At 38.5% G+C, this 15,961-nt stretch overlaps 1 protein-coding gene across 2 annotated transcripts in view; it reads right to left on the reverse strand.

Moving 5' to 3' along the window:
• Nucleotides 1-736: 736 nt before the first annotated feature.
• ACAD11 (acyl-CoA dehydrogenase family member 11) overlaps nucleotides 737-15,961 on the reverse strand; it is a 102,776-nt gene continuing 87,551 nt past the window's right edge. For both annotated transcript variants that reach the window (XM_004036319.5, XM_019023863.4), the window contains exons 18-20: nucleotides 3,692-3,808; nucleotides 2,428-2,537; nucleotides 737-1,680 (exon numbers count right to left, since the gene is read on the reverse strand). In XM_004036319.5, coding sequence (XP_004036367.5) covers nucleotides 1,566-1,680; nucleotides 2,428-2,537; nucleotides 3,692-3,808 — 342 coding nt within the window. In that variant the 3' untranslated portion in view covers nucleotides 737-1,565. The remainder of the gene's footprint in view (nucleotides 1,681-2,427; nucleotides 2,538-3,691; nucleotides 3,809-15,961) is intronic.

A 15,961-nucleotide genomic window follows, 5' to 3' on the forward strand; every position in this document is an offset into this window, starting at 1 on the left:
TCAGTCCTCCATAATCCGCTGAACTTTCTGTTGTGTGTTCTTATAGTTAAAAAGGTCAATTACCAGAGACCCTTAACTAGCTCATCCCCTGGACAATCATAGCTATCCCCTGTGCATCTTAAATGTTTTGCTGGAGAAAGACCATGACCAGTCTAGGGAGCCTCATGGTGTCTTCCCCATCCAGCAGTCTCAAGGCCCCTCCTCGAGGCTCTGTCGCTGACCGCTTGGCAATCTTGGAGGGGTTTTCATGGGTAGAGCCCTGACTGGTGAGCTCTCTCCTCCCCACTCCCTCCCTGCCATCTGATTATTAGAAACGGCAGTTTCTCTCTTTAAAACCATGTGGTTTCAAGCACATGGCAAACCTAGCAGACTGTCCCAGATGAACGGCTGCCTAGTGACTCCCAGTGACAGCCTAAGGAGACAGAACCCTAGAAATGGCCACAATGCTGAGGAGTTTACCGTTGGTCCATTCTCTCACCAGGACTGGGGCCCTGATCCTGAAATTGATCTTCTCACTTTATCCTTTGGAGACTTTTTTCCTTTTCAAAACAATCCTTGGTGTTCTTTTTAACATAATTTTATCTGACTAAATTCAGGGAAGGGAGAGAGGTAAGTATAGATCATATGGAGTGACTTGCCTTAGGGATGGCCAGATACATGACAATAGATTAACTAAAACAAATCAGCAACCAATCCAGCCAGCTTTCCTCAGACAGAGAAACAAATTACAAAATTGTAAGGACCAGATATAGCCTTTAATTCCTAATGTTCAAAAAACAATCCTGTCTTCTAAATCACAACTTTTCGAGTTACAAGATTTATCCACTTCAAATAAGGATACCTTTTATAAAGTACTTTCTTGTGGTTTTACAGATTTCAAGGTGCTTCTACGTGGCTTCAGCGATTCTCACAACCCTCAGTGGGTCAGGGTCTTCTAAGATTAAAATGTTAACACCAATGCGTGTGAAGTACAGTGAAGTACAGTGAGGTTAAGGCTCAGTGGCAAATGTTAAAGAGGCCCACACAACACACCAGGGATCAGAGCCAGGTCAAATTCTTGCTCCCCACCTCCACCCCACCCCAAGAAGAAATTTATTTTTTGTTTTTATTTTTAGAAACAGAGTCTCACTCGGTGACCCAGGCTGGAGGCCATGTCATGATCACAGCTCACTGTAACCTCAAACTCCTAGACTCAAGCAATCCTCCTGCCTCAGCCTCCCAAGTAGCTAGGACTACAAGCATGTGCCACCACACTTGGCTCATTTTTAAATTTTTTGTAGCAATGGGGGTCTCGCTATGTTGCCCAGGCTGGTCCTGAACTCCTGGCCTCAAGGAGGCACTAGATTGAACGACAACAGCTACAGCATTTCTTATTGAACTTAACCCTGTGTGACCCTTGAAATAATAAAACCCACTGATCAAAATAGATGCTATAATCTTTACCACAAATGAATAATTAACCCTGTGCTCAAACTGCTACAAAAATATGAGATTCAAATGTTGGAGCCAATGAAGTTTGTATAAAGGAGAGTTTCTGCCAGTGGGATGTGGCAGTGCCACCCTCCTCATATCTTGGCTGTCAGTCTTTCGGCTTGGTCCCGCAGCTCCATTGTTGCGATTGCTGAAAGATGAACTTCGTCAGGTCCATCTGCTAAACGCAAAACTCGGGTTATAGCATACCTGAAAAAGCAAAAGAATCAGGGAACACAGGGAGTTATGGAAGAGGAACATGATACTTTGACATCAGTCCCTCTGATTGTCAACCAAGACTATATTAATTCTTAAATTCCACCAAGGTCAGGGTAAGAAAAAGGGTACCGGGAAAATAAGCTAAAGGGCTTCTGCAATGCCATCTTAAAGTTTCCAACTTGGGAAAGTTAAATGCCAAAGTACAGTGGAGTTCATCTCATTCTTGGTTTGCTACAGTTTACTACATGTTGCTAGAACTTAGAACAGGCAGTGACTGGTATGATACTATATATTTAGTTCTTTCTTAAGGTTAAAAATTGATGAAGGATGAGACTCTATCTCCATTGTGATAGAGAAGGTGACACTGTAATTATGTGTGGAGATGGACAGATGGGGAATGGAGAATGTTCCTTTCTGCCTCCCAGTCATCAGGATCTAGATATTAGATAGTCACTGACATGTCCTGCTACAAATTCAGCGACACCCCATGCTGTATCTACAGCCCAGGAATCCTCAGTGGGTCCCCTCAGTGTAAAAATTAACATAATGGAATGAAATGATTATTGTAATAATAAGAGCAACTATTTCTTGGTGTTGAGCTCTATATTAATGTATATCACTTCATTTATCCTTCAATTACACTGAAAATAAACATAAGCAATTAATGTCAAGGCATCTATAGATTTTTTACCTCCATGCCTATCAAATGTAGATGATTCTTAAATGACATCTACTCACATGTTAGCCAGAGGGTAATCCTGGGAAACACCAGCACCTCCGCACACCTGGATGGCCCAGTCAACGATTTTGCTGACAGCCCGTGGGGCAGCCACTTTGATCATTGCAATCTATATAAGCAAAATATGAAAAGAATGCTTCTTTCTTAGACTATACACAATGTGGCAAAACTGGGAAATGAAACAAGGAAACTTTCCCACATCCAAGTCACCACTAAAACAGGATCTTTAACAAAAGCCAACAAAGAGATCCTGCTGCAATGCCATATTTCAGTCAATACAGACCCTCTGGAAAGAGACACCTCTTCCAAATCACATTTTATCCATTTATTTCTAACTTGTTTCCAAAAGGATTTCAGGCAGCTGATAAATCACACTCATCACCTTAGGGATCATAAAAATAGTCCAAGGGTCTTTGCGCCATTAATCAGTTTTCTTTTAGCAGTTTTATGGGCTTTTAGAATTAAATGATTATGTCTTTATTTCACATAAGCCAGAAACATAAGAAAGCAGAGGATGAGAGGTCTCTTTCATGAAACATTTACTATGTAGCAGTATCATGCTGTGCATTTTTTGTTTTGTTATTTGAGACAGGCTCTCACTCTGTCACCCAGAATAGAGTGGAGTGGCTATTCCCAGGTGTGATCATAGCTCACTACTGCTGCCTCAGAATCCTGGGCTCAAGCAATCCCCCTGCCTCAGCCTCCCTGGGACTACAGGTACAAGTTACCATGTCAGCTAATTTTTTTTTTAAGAGACAGGGTCTCACTATGTTGCCCAGGCTGGTCTCGAATTCCTGGCCTCACACAATTCTCCCACCTCCACTTCCCAAGTAGCTTGGATTACAGGTGAGAGCCACTGTACGTGGCTTCTGCACATTCTATGTACATCATCTTGGTTACTCTTCACAAGAACCCTAGGCCTTAGGCAGAAAGGTTAAGCACTTTGCCCGTGATCACAAGGCTAGAAGAAAGTGGCAGAGTGGGTGCAGTTCCAGGGCTGTGTAAAGCCTATGATTTCCCCCATTCCTTGTTGCTGTATCTTAAGAATGCTGAAGATATTCTCCCTCCTGAAAATCATTCCCTAAAGCACTTGCTAGGAGACTAGCAAGTGACAGGCATTTATAATTTATAACCCAAAATCACATGGGGGCTTCCAATCTTCTGAGTGCCATCAAGATGCCATGAAAACTGAAATGTCCAACAGGTGGAGAGAACTGGAGAAGGCTCAGCAGTTGGTGGTCTGAGGGGAGAAGGTAGCCTCACCTCTTTCTTAGCGCCAGCACTGCCCAGAGTGTCCATGCTGTGAGCAGCTTTCAGAGTCAACAAGCGGATCTTCTCAATGGCAATGCGGCTTTCAGCAATCCAGTGAGCCACAACCTCCTATAGGGGAGGAAAAGGCAGCAAAAGAAGGAGGAGCTAAGCTGGTATCTGATGTCCACGTGTAACACAGTCTTATAGTTTGGTGAAAACACTCTCTAAGCCAGAGATTGTTCACAAGCTTTACTCTATGTATTTTTAAATGGAAGAGTTAATTCATTTGATATACACCAGCCTAACCACATACTTGTGGAATGCTTACAGTTAAAATTGAAATATTTTAGAAAGACATTTTATTTTCCCAGAAAAATCATTTATTTTGGATATCTTAATGTCTAAGGTAAAGATGGCTGAACTGAGCAACTGCCTTACCGCCAAACCACTCAAAGGCCCTCCTGAATGCTAATTGCCTGCTGTCATGGAAACTTGGCTAAATGTATGGTAGTGAAGCTGCTTACAGGTAAACTAGAAAATTCTCAGCACAATTTCAGTGTGGGGACAGTTCAGCAGCAATTTGCTGTGTTGTTATTGTTATTTATTTATTAAAAATGACCTTTTCTTTAGTGGACAGTTGAATTATAATACATGTATAGATTGGAATAACCACAGTCAAGAACACAGAACAGTTCCCTTTCCCACAGAACTCCCTGGTGCTGCCCCTTTTTAGTCACAGGCTCCTCTCACTCCTAACTTCTGGCAACCATTGATAGGTTCTCCATCACTATAGTTTTGCCTTTTCCAGAATGTCATATAAATAGAATCATATAACATGTATTGTTTTGAGACTAACTTCTTTCATTCAGTTTAATGCCTTTGAGTTTCATCCAAATTGTTCTGTGTATTGACTGTTCATTCCTTTTTATTGCTGAGTAGTATTCCATTGTAAGTATGTATCAGTTGGTTTATCCATTTGCCTGTTGAAGGACATTTCAGTTGTTGCCAGTTTTTAAATTTTATTTATTTATTTTTTGAGACAGACTGGCTCTGTCGCCCAGGCTGGAGTGCAGTGGCGCCATCTCAGATCACTGCAACCTCCACCTTCTGGGTTCAAGCGATTCTCCTGCCTCAGCCTCTGAGTAGCTGGGACTACAGGCGCCCATCACCATGCCTGGCTAATTTTTGTATTTTTTAGTAGAGACAGGGTTTCACCATATTGGCCAGGCTGGTCTTGAACTCCTGACCTTGTGATCTGCCTGCCTCGGCCTCCCAAAGTGCTGGGATTACAGGCGTGAGCCATCGCGAGATTATTCATAGAGCTTCTGTGCATTTGTATATGGGTTTTTGTGTGGACATGTTTTCATTTTTTAAAGCAGATAGCAGGAGTAGAATTGTTGGGTCAGTGGTAAATGTTTATTAAGAAGCTGACAGTTTTCTAGAGTGGTTGTACATTTTGCATTCCTACTAGCAGTGTATGAGAGTTCCAGTTGCTCCTCAAACCATCAGCACTTAGTATCATATTTTATTTTAGTCATTTTAACAGTGTGCAGAGATATCATGGTTTTAATTTGCATTTCTGTAATGGCTACTGCTGTTGATCCCCTTCAATGTACTGATTTGCCATCTCTATACCTCTTTGGTGATATGTCTGTTAAAGTCTTTTGTCCATTTTTTAATTGGGTTGTTTTCTTACTATTTGATTTAGAGAGTCCTTCATATATTCAGGACACTAGTCATTTGCCATATGAGCAATTTGTCAATTCTTTCTTTTATGAGACTTGCTTTTGGTGCATGTTTAGGAACATTTTACCTAATCCCAGAAAATGATTTTTCCACTATGTTTTCTTCTAAAAGTTTACAGCTTTACCTTTTACATTTAGATCTATGATCCATTTAGAGTTAAAATTTTGTGTGAGGTGTGTGGTTTAGATCAAGGGTCACTCTTTTGCCTATCTATGTCCAATTGCTGCAACACCATTCACTGTAAAGATGTAACTTTTCCCATTGAACTGCCTTTGCACCTATGTAAAAAATTAATTGGCCTATATTTCTATGAATCTATTCCTGGACTCTCTCTTCTGCTCCAAAGATCTACATGCCTTTTGCTCACTGATTACTGTAGCTTAGAGTAAGTCTTAAGATTGGGTAGTGTGATTCACTGAGCTTTCTTCTTTTTCAAATTGTTTTGGCTACTTTAGTGTTTTTGTATTTCCATACAAATTTTAGGATCAGTCTGTCTTTATCTACAAAATTGTCCTTTTGGGATTGTGATTGGAACTGCCTTAAGTCTGCAGATCAATCTGAGGATGGTTAACATCTTTAATCTGTTAGTCTTCTAATCTACATATTTACTTAGGTCTCCTTTGATTTATTATATCACTTTTTTCTACTTTTTAGTGCATGTGGATATTGTACGTGTTTTGGTAGAGTAGTACTTAAAAAAAACTGTTGTAAATGGTATTTTAAAACTTTCAGTTCCCCATTGTTCATTGCTTGTATATAAAAATAAAATTGTTACGTACTGACCTTGTATCCTGTGACTTTGCTAAACTCACTTATTAGTTCTGGGAGGGTTGTTTCGTTTTGTTTGATATGTTCCTTAGGATTTTCTATACAATCACATTGTCATCTACAAGCAGGCCCAGTTTTACTTCTTTTTTCCCCCAACTACATGCACTTTTTTTCTCTTGTTTTACTGCACTGCCTAGGAATTCTTCTATGATCATAAATTGGAATAGTGAGGGTGAACATTCTTGCCTCATTTCCAGTTTTGGGGGAAAAGCATTTAGTCTTTCATCATTAAGTATGATGTTAGATTTTTAAAAATACTCTCTATAAAGTTGAGTAAATTCCTTTGTATTCCCAGTTTGCTGAAAGTTTCTATCATAAACAGATGCTGAATTTTGTCAAATGCCAAAGCATCAGTTGATATGATCATGTGATTTTTTTAATGTTCATGCAGTTTTTGCTGTTAATTTGGCAGATTATAATAATTTATTTTTAATTATCGAGTTATAGACATGAATCAGGCTTGCATTTGTGGGATAAACCCTACTTGATTATGCTGTATGATTATTTTTACATACTGCTAGATTTTATTTGGTAATACTTTGCTGGTGGTTTTTGCATCTACATTGGTCTATGGTTTGTTCTTGTCTGGTTTTGGATTAGGATGATTCTGGCCTCATAAAATGAGTTGACAAGTGTTTCCTCCTTCTCTATTTCTGGAATAGATATGTAAAATTGGTGTTACTTCTTCTCTAACTGTTTAGTAGAATTTACCAGTAATACCATCTGGGCCTGAAGATTTCTTTTTTCAGCAGCTTTTTAACTTTGAATTCAACTTCTAACAATAGTTGTAGAACTATTCAGGTTATCTACTTCATCTTCGGTGAGTTTTGATAGTTCATGGGATTTGAGGAATTGGTCTACTTCATCTAAATTGTTAACTTTATGTGCTTTGTACACATACTAGAGCGTGTGGGTCCCAAGTCCTAGATCTGGAATGGAGGAGACTCTACTTTAGCCTTGGCTCCAGACCCCATTCTCCAATCCATGTTTTCCCAGAGAGCTCTGCATTGTGGCTTACAGACAGCCTACACAGACTAAGAAAATAAGTATGTCTGATATCCTCTGCTTCTAACAAGGATGGAATCGATATATTTTTCTCTATTCCTTCTGTTAAGTACAACTAATAACCCTGGGCATTATCTATAAAACAAACATAAGAAGACTCTGAAAGGTATAGAAAAGGCAGACTATTTAGGGACTTCAGGTCCAAAAGAATAACCTAGTGGTGTGTTTCCTAGGTTTTCTTTTTGCCTCATATATCTCAGCTGCTGAGGTTCTTCCCGGCAGCTGAAGAATCTAGTAACCTGGAAATGTCAGTGAGCACAGACCAAAACAAAACAAAAACATAAAGCACCCCAACAAAAGCATAATCTCTCTAACCAAAGGATCAGGAAAGATGCAGCCTAGCAAGCCAAAAATCTTTTAGAGAATAACCACTTTACTCCAGCCAAACACCACAGAAAAAACATTGGCCCCCACTGCTCCTCACACCAGCAAAGGCAGGATGGGGAGCGTAGGCTCCCACCCTGGCAAGCACTGTAATGAGGTGCCCCAGCTCCCCCACCAGGAAGGTATCAGACAGTGCCAAGTAAAAACCTGAGGCTTTCCTCCCCACTGGCCAGTAATAAGTCCCCCCAACCCATCTTATGGGTTGTTAGTGCAGTCCAAATGGGATGCCTGGACTTTCATCCCACCTGGCAGTATGAGGGCATCATCCTCTTCAGGTACTGATGGAAGCTGGGAGGGGAACCTGGACTTCTCTCTCTGCCTAGCAGTAATGAGGTGATGCCACTCCTTTCTCTGACAGAATGGTGTCAAAGAAAGCCAAGAAGGTTTAAAAAGGTCCAGAGTCTCACAATATAAACTGTTCAGGTTTCAATTTTAAAAATCACCCATAATACCAAAAACCTGGAACAATTCAAAATGAATTTTTAAAAAATAAAGAGACACCGTGATATAGTTTGGATGCTTGTCTCCTCCAAATCGCATATTGAAACATGAAGGTGGAACCTAGTGGGAGGGTCATGGGGGAATATCCCTCATAAATGGTTTTATGCCTTCTCTTCTCTTCAGTAATGAGTTCACATGAGATCTGATTGTTTAAAAGAGTCTGGGATGTCCCCCCTTATCTCTCGTTCCCTCTGTTGCCACGTGATGTGCTGGCTCCCCCTTTACCTTCCACCATGATTGTAAGCTTCCTGAGGTCTCCCCAGAAATAGACATTGGCATTAGGCTTGTACAGCCTGCAGAACCATGGGCCAAACAAAACCTCTTTTCTTTATAAATTACCCAGTCTCAGGTATCCCTTAATAGCACTATAAAATGGACTAACGCACCCAGATAACAGAGATGTTAGAATTTCTGACAAAATTTTAAAGCGGCCATGATAAAAATGCTTCAGTGAGCAGTTACAAACACAGCTGAAGCAATTGAAAAAATAGAAAGCCTCAGCAAAGAAATAGAAGATGTAAAGAAAAACCAAATGGGTATTTTATAAGTAAAAAATATAACAGTTCAAATAAAAAGCTCAGTAAATGGGTTCCACAGCAGAACAGAGGGGACAGAGGAAAAAAATCAGTGAACTGGAAGATAGGACAATAGAAACGGCCCACCCTAAACCAAAGAGAGAAAACAAACTGAAAAAAGAAAAAAAAAGAACAGCATCATAGGAACATGTGGAATTATAACAAAAGATTTACCATCCACATCACCAGATTCCAGGAAGAAGAGAAAGAGTAAGGCTGAAAAAGTTTGAAGAAACAATGGTTGAAAACATCCCAAATTTGGCAAGAGACCTAAACCTGAAGATTCAAGAAGCTGGGTGAATCCCAAGCAGGATAAATCCCAGAAATCCATACCAACACACATCATAATTAAGTTTCTGAAAAAATAGACATAAAAAAATCTTGAAAGCACCAGAGAAAAATGACACCTTACCTATAGCAGGGAGATATATATGTCAGAAGGAAGCAGCACAATATTTTTCTAGTGCTGAAAGAAAAGAAACTTATATCCAGTGGGGATATCTTTCAGGAATAAAGAAGAAATAAGACATTCTTAGAAGAAGCAAAACAGAATTTGTCACTTTTAGACCCTAAAGGAAATGTTAAAGGAAGTTCTCTAAATGGAAAGAAAAAGATAAAAGAAGAAACCTTGGAAAATCAGGAAAGAAGAAAGAACACAATAAGCAAAAATACAGCTAATAAAATTCGTTTGCTTTCTTCTCTAAAATTTCTAAAGTATATTTGATGGTGGAGGCAAAAATTATAACCCTGATGTTGTTCTAAATGTATTTAGAGAAAATAATTAAGACAATTATATTGTTTGTTTATTTAGAGACAGAGTCTCACTCTATCTCCCAGGCTGGAGTGCAGTGGCGTGACCTCAGCTCACTGCAACCTCCGCCTCCTGGGTTCAAGCAATTCTTGTGCCTCAGCCTCCCGAATAGCTGGGGTTACAGGCACACGCCACCATACCTGGCTAATTTTTGTATTTTTAGTAGAAACAGGGTTTCGCCATGTTGGCCAGGCTGGTCTCAAACTCCTGACCTCAAATGATCCACCCGCCATGGCCTCCCAAAGTGTGGGATTACAGGCGTGAACTACTGCGCCAGGCCCAAGACAATTATATTATAAATGGGAGAAGTTAAAGGAACTTAAAGGAAGGTAAAATGTCTATACTTGACTCAAACTGGTAAAATGATGACACCAATAGACTTTAAAAAGATCTAGAGAGAAAGGTAACTAGATAGATAGATAAACATGTATATATAATACCTAGAACAACCACCAAAACAGCTATACAAAGAGACACTCGAGAAACACTATAAATAAATCAAAATGGAGTTCTAAAAATGTTAAATTAACCCACAGGAATGCAGGAAAAGGAAAACAGAAAAACAATAACCAGAGAGAACAAACAGAAAACAAAAATAAAATATCCGATTTAAGCCCTAACATATCAGTTATTATAAAGACGAAGATTGATAAAGTGGATTAAAAATATGACCAAACTATATGTTATTTAGAAGAAATGTATATCAAATATAATGATATAGGGCCAGGTATGGTGGCATCCACAACAGGACATCTACAAAAATGCTATAGCTAACATTATACCTAACATTCCCCTAAGACAGAGAACAAGATAAGAATGTCAGTTCTCACCTCTCTTATTCAACATAGTGTTGGAAGTTCTAGCCAGTGCAATAAGACAAAGGAAGGAGACAAAAAGCATGTATATCAGAAAAGAATAAATAAAACTGTTCCTTATTTACAGATGACATGATTATCTATGTAAAATCCCAAGCAATCTACAAAAAACTCCTAGAACTAATGAGTGAGTTCAGCGAGGCCACAGGGTATGAGATAAACATACAACATGGTGAAACCCTGTCTCTACTAAAAATACAAAAAAATTAGCCAGGTGTGGTGGCAGGCACCTGAATCCTAGCTACTTGGGAGGCTGAGGCTGGAGAATCGCTTGAACCCAGGAGGCGGAGGTCGCAGTGAGCCGAGATCATGCCATTACACTCCAGCCTGGGCAACAACAGTGAAACTTCATCTCAAAAAAACAAAACAAAAAAACTATACTTCCATATACTAGTAATAGACCCTGAAATTAAAAACACAATACTTATTATAATTGCTCAAAACTGAAATACTTATGTATAGGACTTGTATGCTGAAAACTACACACAGATGAGATGATGTGTGTAGATGATGAAAGAAACCAAGGAAAAGCTAAATAAATGGAGAGATATACCAGGTTCACAGAATAGAAAACTCCACATAGTAAAGATATCAATTTTTCTTAATGTTTGCAGATATAGACAAGATTATTTTTAAATTATATGCAAAGGCAAAGGAACCAGAATAGCTGAAACACTTTTGAAAGAGAAGTCTAAACTGAGAGGAATCAGCCTAGCTTATTTGAAGACTAATTATGTAACCACAGTAATCAAGACTGTGCAGTGTTGGCAGAGACTGACGCATAGATAATTAAGACAGAAGAGACAACCCATATATAAACCCACACAAATAATGTCTGACTGATTTTTGAGAAAGGCACAAAAACAATTCAATGGAGGAAAGATAGCTTTTTCAAAAAACGTTGCTGAAGCAATTGGACATCCACAGGCAAAAAAAAAAAAGAAGCTTGACCTAAGTTTCATACAAAAGTTAACTCAAAATGTAAGCAGACACAAATGTAAAATGTGAAACTTTTAGTGACACATTATAGGAGAAAATCTTCAGAATATAGGAATAGGCAGAGTTATTAGACTTGACACCAAAAGCATGACCCACATAAGCAAAAATTGACAAATTAGAGTTCATTAAAATTAAACACTTTTGTTCTGTGAACGACCCTGTTAAGAGGATGAAAAGACAAGATACAGAGTAGGAGAAAATATTTACAAACTACATATCTGACAGGATAGTATCTAGAATATATAAAGAACTCTCAAAATTCAAAGTAAAAAAAAAAGTGATCTAGGACATGGACACAGGACATGAACCAAAGAGGACATAAGATGGTAAATAATAACATGAAAAGATGCTCAACATGATTCACCAACAGGGCAACTGAGATTAAAGCCACAATGAGATATCACTACAAACCCATCAGAATGGCTAAAATTAAAAAGTAGTGACAACAACATATGCTGGAGGGGATGTGGAGAAACTGAATCACTCATACAGTTAGTGAGAATCAAAAATAGAAAAGTTCAGCAGTTTCCAAAAAAAAACTAAACATGCAACTACCACATGACACAGTAATTGCACTCGTGGGCATTTATCTCTGAGAAACGAAAAATTATATTTACACAAAAGCCTATACAAATGTTTACAGCAATTTTATTTGCAATAACCCAGACCTGGAAACAACCCAGATGTCCCTCAACAGGTAAAAACAGTTAAACAAACTGTAGTATATCCAGACTAAGGAATACTACTGAACAATAAAAATGAACCAACTACTGATAAACACAACCTAGATAAATCTCCGAGAAATTATGTTGAGTGAAAACAGCCAGTGTCAAATGTTTTCATATTGTATGACTCCATTCTTGGAATGACAAAATTGTAAAATGAAGAACAGATTAGTGGTTGCCAGGAGTTAATGAGAAGGTTGGGGTGGAAGCAAAGTAAATGTGGCTATAAAAGGGCAACATGAAGGATCCTTGTAGTGAATGGAATGCTCTGTATTCTGACTATATTCATGACAACATCCTGGTCCTGATACTATATTCTAGTTTTGCAAGATGTTACCACTGGGGAAACTGGGCAAAGGATTCAAGAGATCTATATGTTATTTCTTATACCTGTATGTGAAACTGTAATTATCTCAAAGTGAAAAGTTGAATTTAAAAATTGGTACTTGCGTCTTGTTTAGCTTAGAAAACATTCTGTGAGTTTCCCCAATTTGTCAGAACTTGTAAGAGAAGCAGGGAGGTAAGTGGAAAAATATGAAAATCAAACCTCACCATAAGTCCCACAGGCAAGCAAACATTCAGAATTCCTCAATGAAACCCAGGAGGCATACAAAACGTGTCCGGCAGGCTCTAAGGAGTTTTTTGGTTTCCAATTCTAAACACAGAATTGAGTTGGTCCAAGTGTTGTGGGTTACTGTTAAGCTAAACACAGAATTGGTTTCCAATTCTAAACACAGAATTGGTGTTTACAATGGAGAAAAATGTTCATTAAGATGAGTTAAACCAGCAGACAATTACGGTGCTTTGATTCGAGCCATATTAACTTTCCATACCTGTGTTTTCCAGATTATATTTACATTTTATTTTATTTTTTTTCTGATGGTAATCATATCTTTTTTATTTATTTTTAACTTTTAAATTCGGGGTACATGTGCAAGTTTGTTATATAGATAAACTCGTGTCATGGGGGTTTATTGTACAGATTATTTCGTCACTCAGGTATTAATCCTAGTACCCATTAGTTATTTTTCCCGACCCTCTCCCTCCTCCCACCTTCCACCCTCTGGTAGGCCACCATGTCTGTTATTTCCCTTTATGTGTCCATGTGTTCTCATCATTTAGCTCCCACTTATAAGTGACAAAATGTGGTATTTAGTTTTCTGTTCCTGCGTTAGTTGGCTAAGGATAATGACCTCCAGCTCTATCCATGTTCCCACAAAAGAAATCAACTTATTCTTTTTATGGCTGCATAATGTTCCATGGTGTTTCTGTACCACATTTTCTTTATCCAGTCTATCATTGATGAGCATTTAGGTTGATTCCATGTCTTCACTATTATGAATAGTGCTGTACTGAACATACACACACATGTGTCTTTAACGTAGAATGACTTATATACCTTTGCATATATATCCAGTAATGGAATTGCTGGGTGAAATGGTATTTCTGTTTTAAGTTCTTTGAGGAATCCTCACACTGTTTTCCACAATGGTTGAACTCCCACCAACAGTGTATAAGCCTTCCTTTTTCTCCACAACCTCACCAGCCCAGCATCTGTTATTTTTTAATAACAGCCATTCTGACTAGTGTTACATAGTATCTCACTGTGGCTTTTTTTGATTTGTATTTCTCTAATGATCAGTGATTTTTAGCTTTTTTTCATATGCCTGTTGGCGACATGTCTGTCTTCTTTTCAAAAGAGTCTGTTCATGTCTTTGGCCTACTTTTTAACGGGTTTTTTTTTTTGTAAATTTGTTTAAGTTCCTTATAGATGTTGGATGTTAGACTTTTGTCAGATGCAAATAGTTTGCTAAATTTTCTCCAATTCTCTAGGTTGCCTATTTACTCTGTTGATAGTTTCTTTTGCCGTGCAGAAGCTTGTTAGTTTAATTAGATTGCATTGATCAATTTTTGCTTTTTTTGTAATGGCTTTTGGCATCTTCATCATGAAATCTTTGCCCATTCCTATGTCCAGAATGGCATTGCGTAGGTTGTCTTCCAGGGTTTTTATAGTTTTGGGTTTTACATTTAAGTCTTTGATCCTCAACAAAATACTGGAAAACAGAATCCAGCAACACATCAAAAGGCTTATCCACCATGATCCAGTAGGCTATATCCTTGGGATGCAAGGTTGGTTCAACATTTGCAAATCAATAAATCTGATTCATCACATAGAACTAAAGACAAAAACCACTTGATCATCTCAATAGATGCAGAAAAGGCTTTCAATAAAATTCAACACCTCTGCTAAACTTTTCTGTTAAAAACTCTCAATAAACTAGGTATTCGAGGAGCATACCTCAAAATAATAAGAGCCATCTATGACAAAACCACAGCAAACATCATACTGAATGGGCAAACACTGGAAGCATTCCCCTTGAAAACTGGCACAAGACAAGGATGTCCTCTCTCACCACTCCTATTCAACACAGTATTGGAAGTCCTGGGCAGACCAATCAGGCAAGAGAAATAAATAAAGTGCATCAAAACAGGAAGACAGAAAGTCAAACTATCCCTGTTTGCAGAAGACATTATTCTATATCTAGAAAACCCCAGTCTCAGCCCAAAAGCTTCTTAAGCTGATAAACAACTTCAGCGAAGTCTCAGGATACAAAATCAACAAACAAAAATCACTAGCACTCCCCGAGAGCCAAATCGGGAATGCAATCCCATTCACAGTTGCCACAAAAAGAATAAAATACCTAGGAATAGAGCTAACCAGGGAGGTAAAAAATCTTTACAAGGAGAACTACAAAACAGTGCTCAAAGAAATCAGAGATGACATAAGCAAATGGAAAAACATTCCATGCTCATGGATATGAAGAATCAATATCATTAAAATGACTATACTGCCTGGGGCAATTTATAGATGTAATGCTATTCCTATCAAGCTACCAATGACACTCTTCAAAGAACTAGGAAAAACTATTTTAAAATTTATATGGAACCAAGAAAGAGCCCAAATAGCCAAGGCACTCCTAAACAAAAAGAACAAAGCTGGAGGCATAATGTTACTTGACTTCAAACTATACTACAAGGCTACAGTAACCAAAACAGCATGGTACTGTTACAAAAACAGGTACATAGACCAATGTAACAGAGAGCCCAGAAATGGGGCCACATACCTACAACCATCTGATCATTGACAAAGGTGACAAAAACAAGCAATGGAGAAAGGACTCCCTTATTCAATAAATGGTGCTGGGATAACTTGCTAGCCATCTGCAGGAGATTGAAACTGCGCACCTTCCTTATATCTTAGCCATTTTTTTGACGTTTAATTATCCTTTTATTTTCCTTTCTTTTCTTCTTTATTATTTTAAGTTCCGGGATACAAGTGCAAAATGTGTAGGTTTGTTACATAGGTATACAGGTGCCATGGTGGTTTGCTACACTTATCAACACGTCATCCAGGTTGTAAGCCCGGCATGCATTAGCTATTTGTCCTAATGCTCTCCCTCTCCTTGCCCCCACCCTCGAACTGGCCCCAGTGTGTGTTGTTCCCCTCCCCATGTCCATGTGCTCTTATTGTTCATCTCCCCACTTATGAGTGAGAACATGCACACCTTGGCCATTTTTATGCTTGGTCATGTTTGCCCTTCAACAGGGGATATTTGATTAGAGTTTCCCTAAAGCAGTGATGTTCAACATGATAGCTACTAACCATATGTGGCTAATGAGCATTTGAAACATACCTAGTCCGAACTGAGATGTACTATAAGTATAAAATATGCACCCCATATTGAAGAATAAATATTAAAATATAAAGTATC

Source organism: Gorilla gorilla, chromosome 2 (assembly GCF_029281585.2).
Source record: "Gorilla gorilla gorilla isolate KB3781 chromosome 2, NHGRI_mGorGor1-v2.1_pri, whole genome shotgun sequence".
Taxonomy (NCBI): domain Eukaryota; kingdom Metazoa; phylum Chordata; class Mammalia; order Primates; family Hominidae; genus Gorilla; species Gorilla gorilla.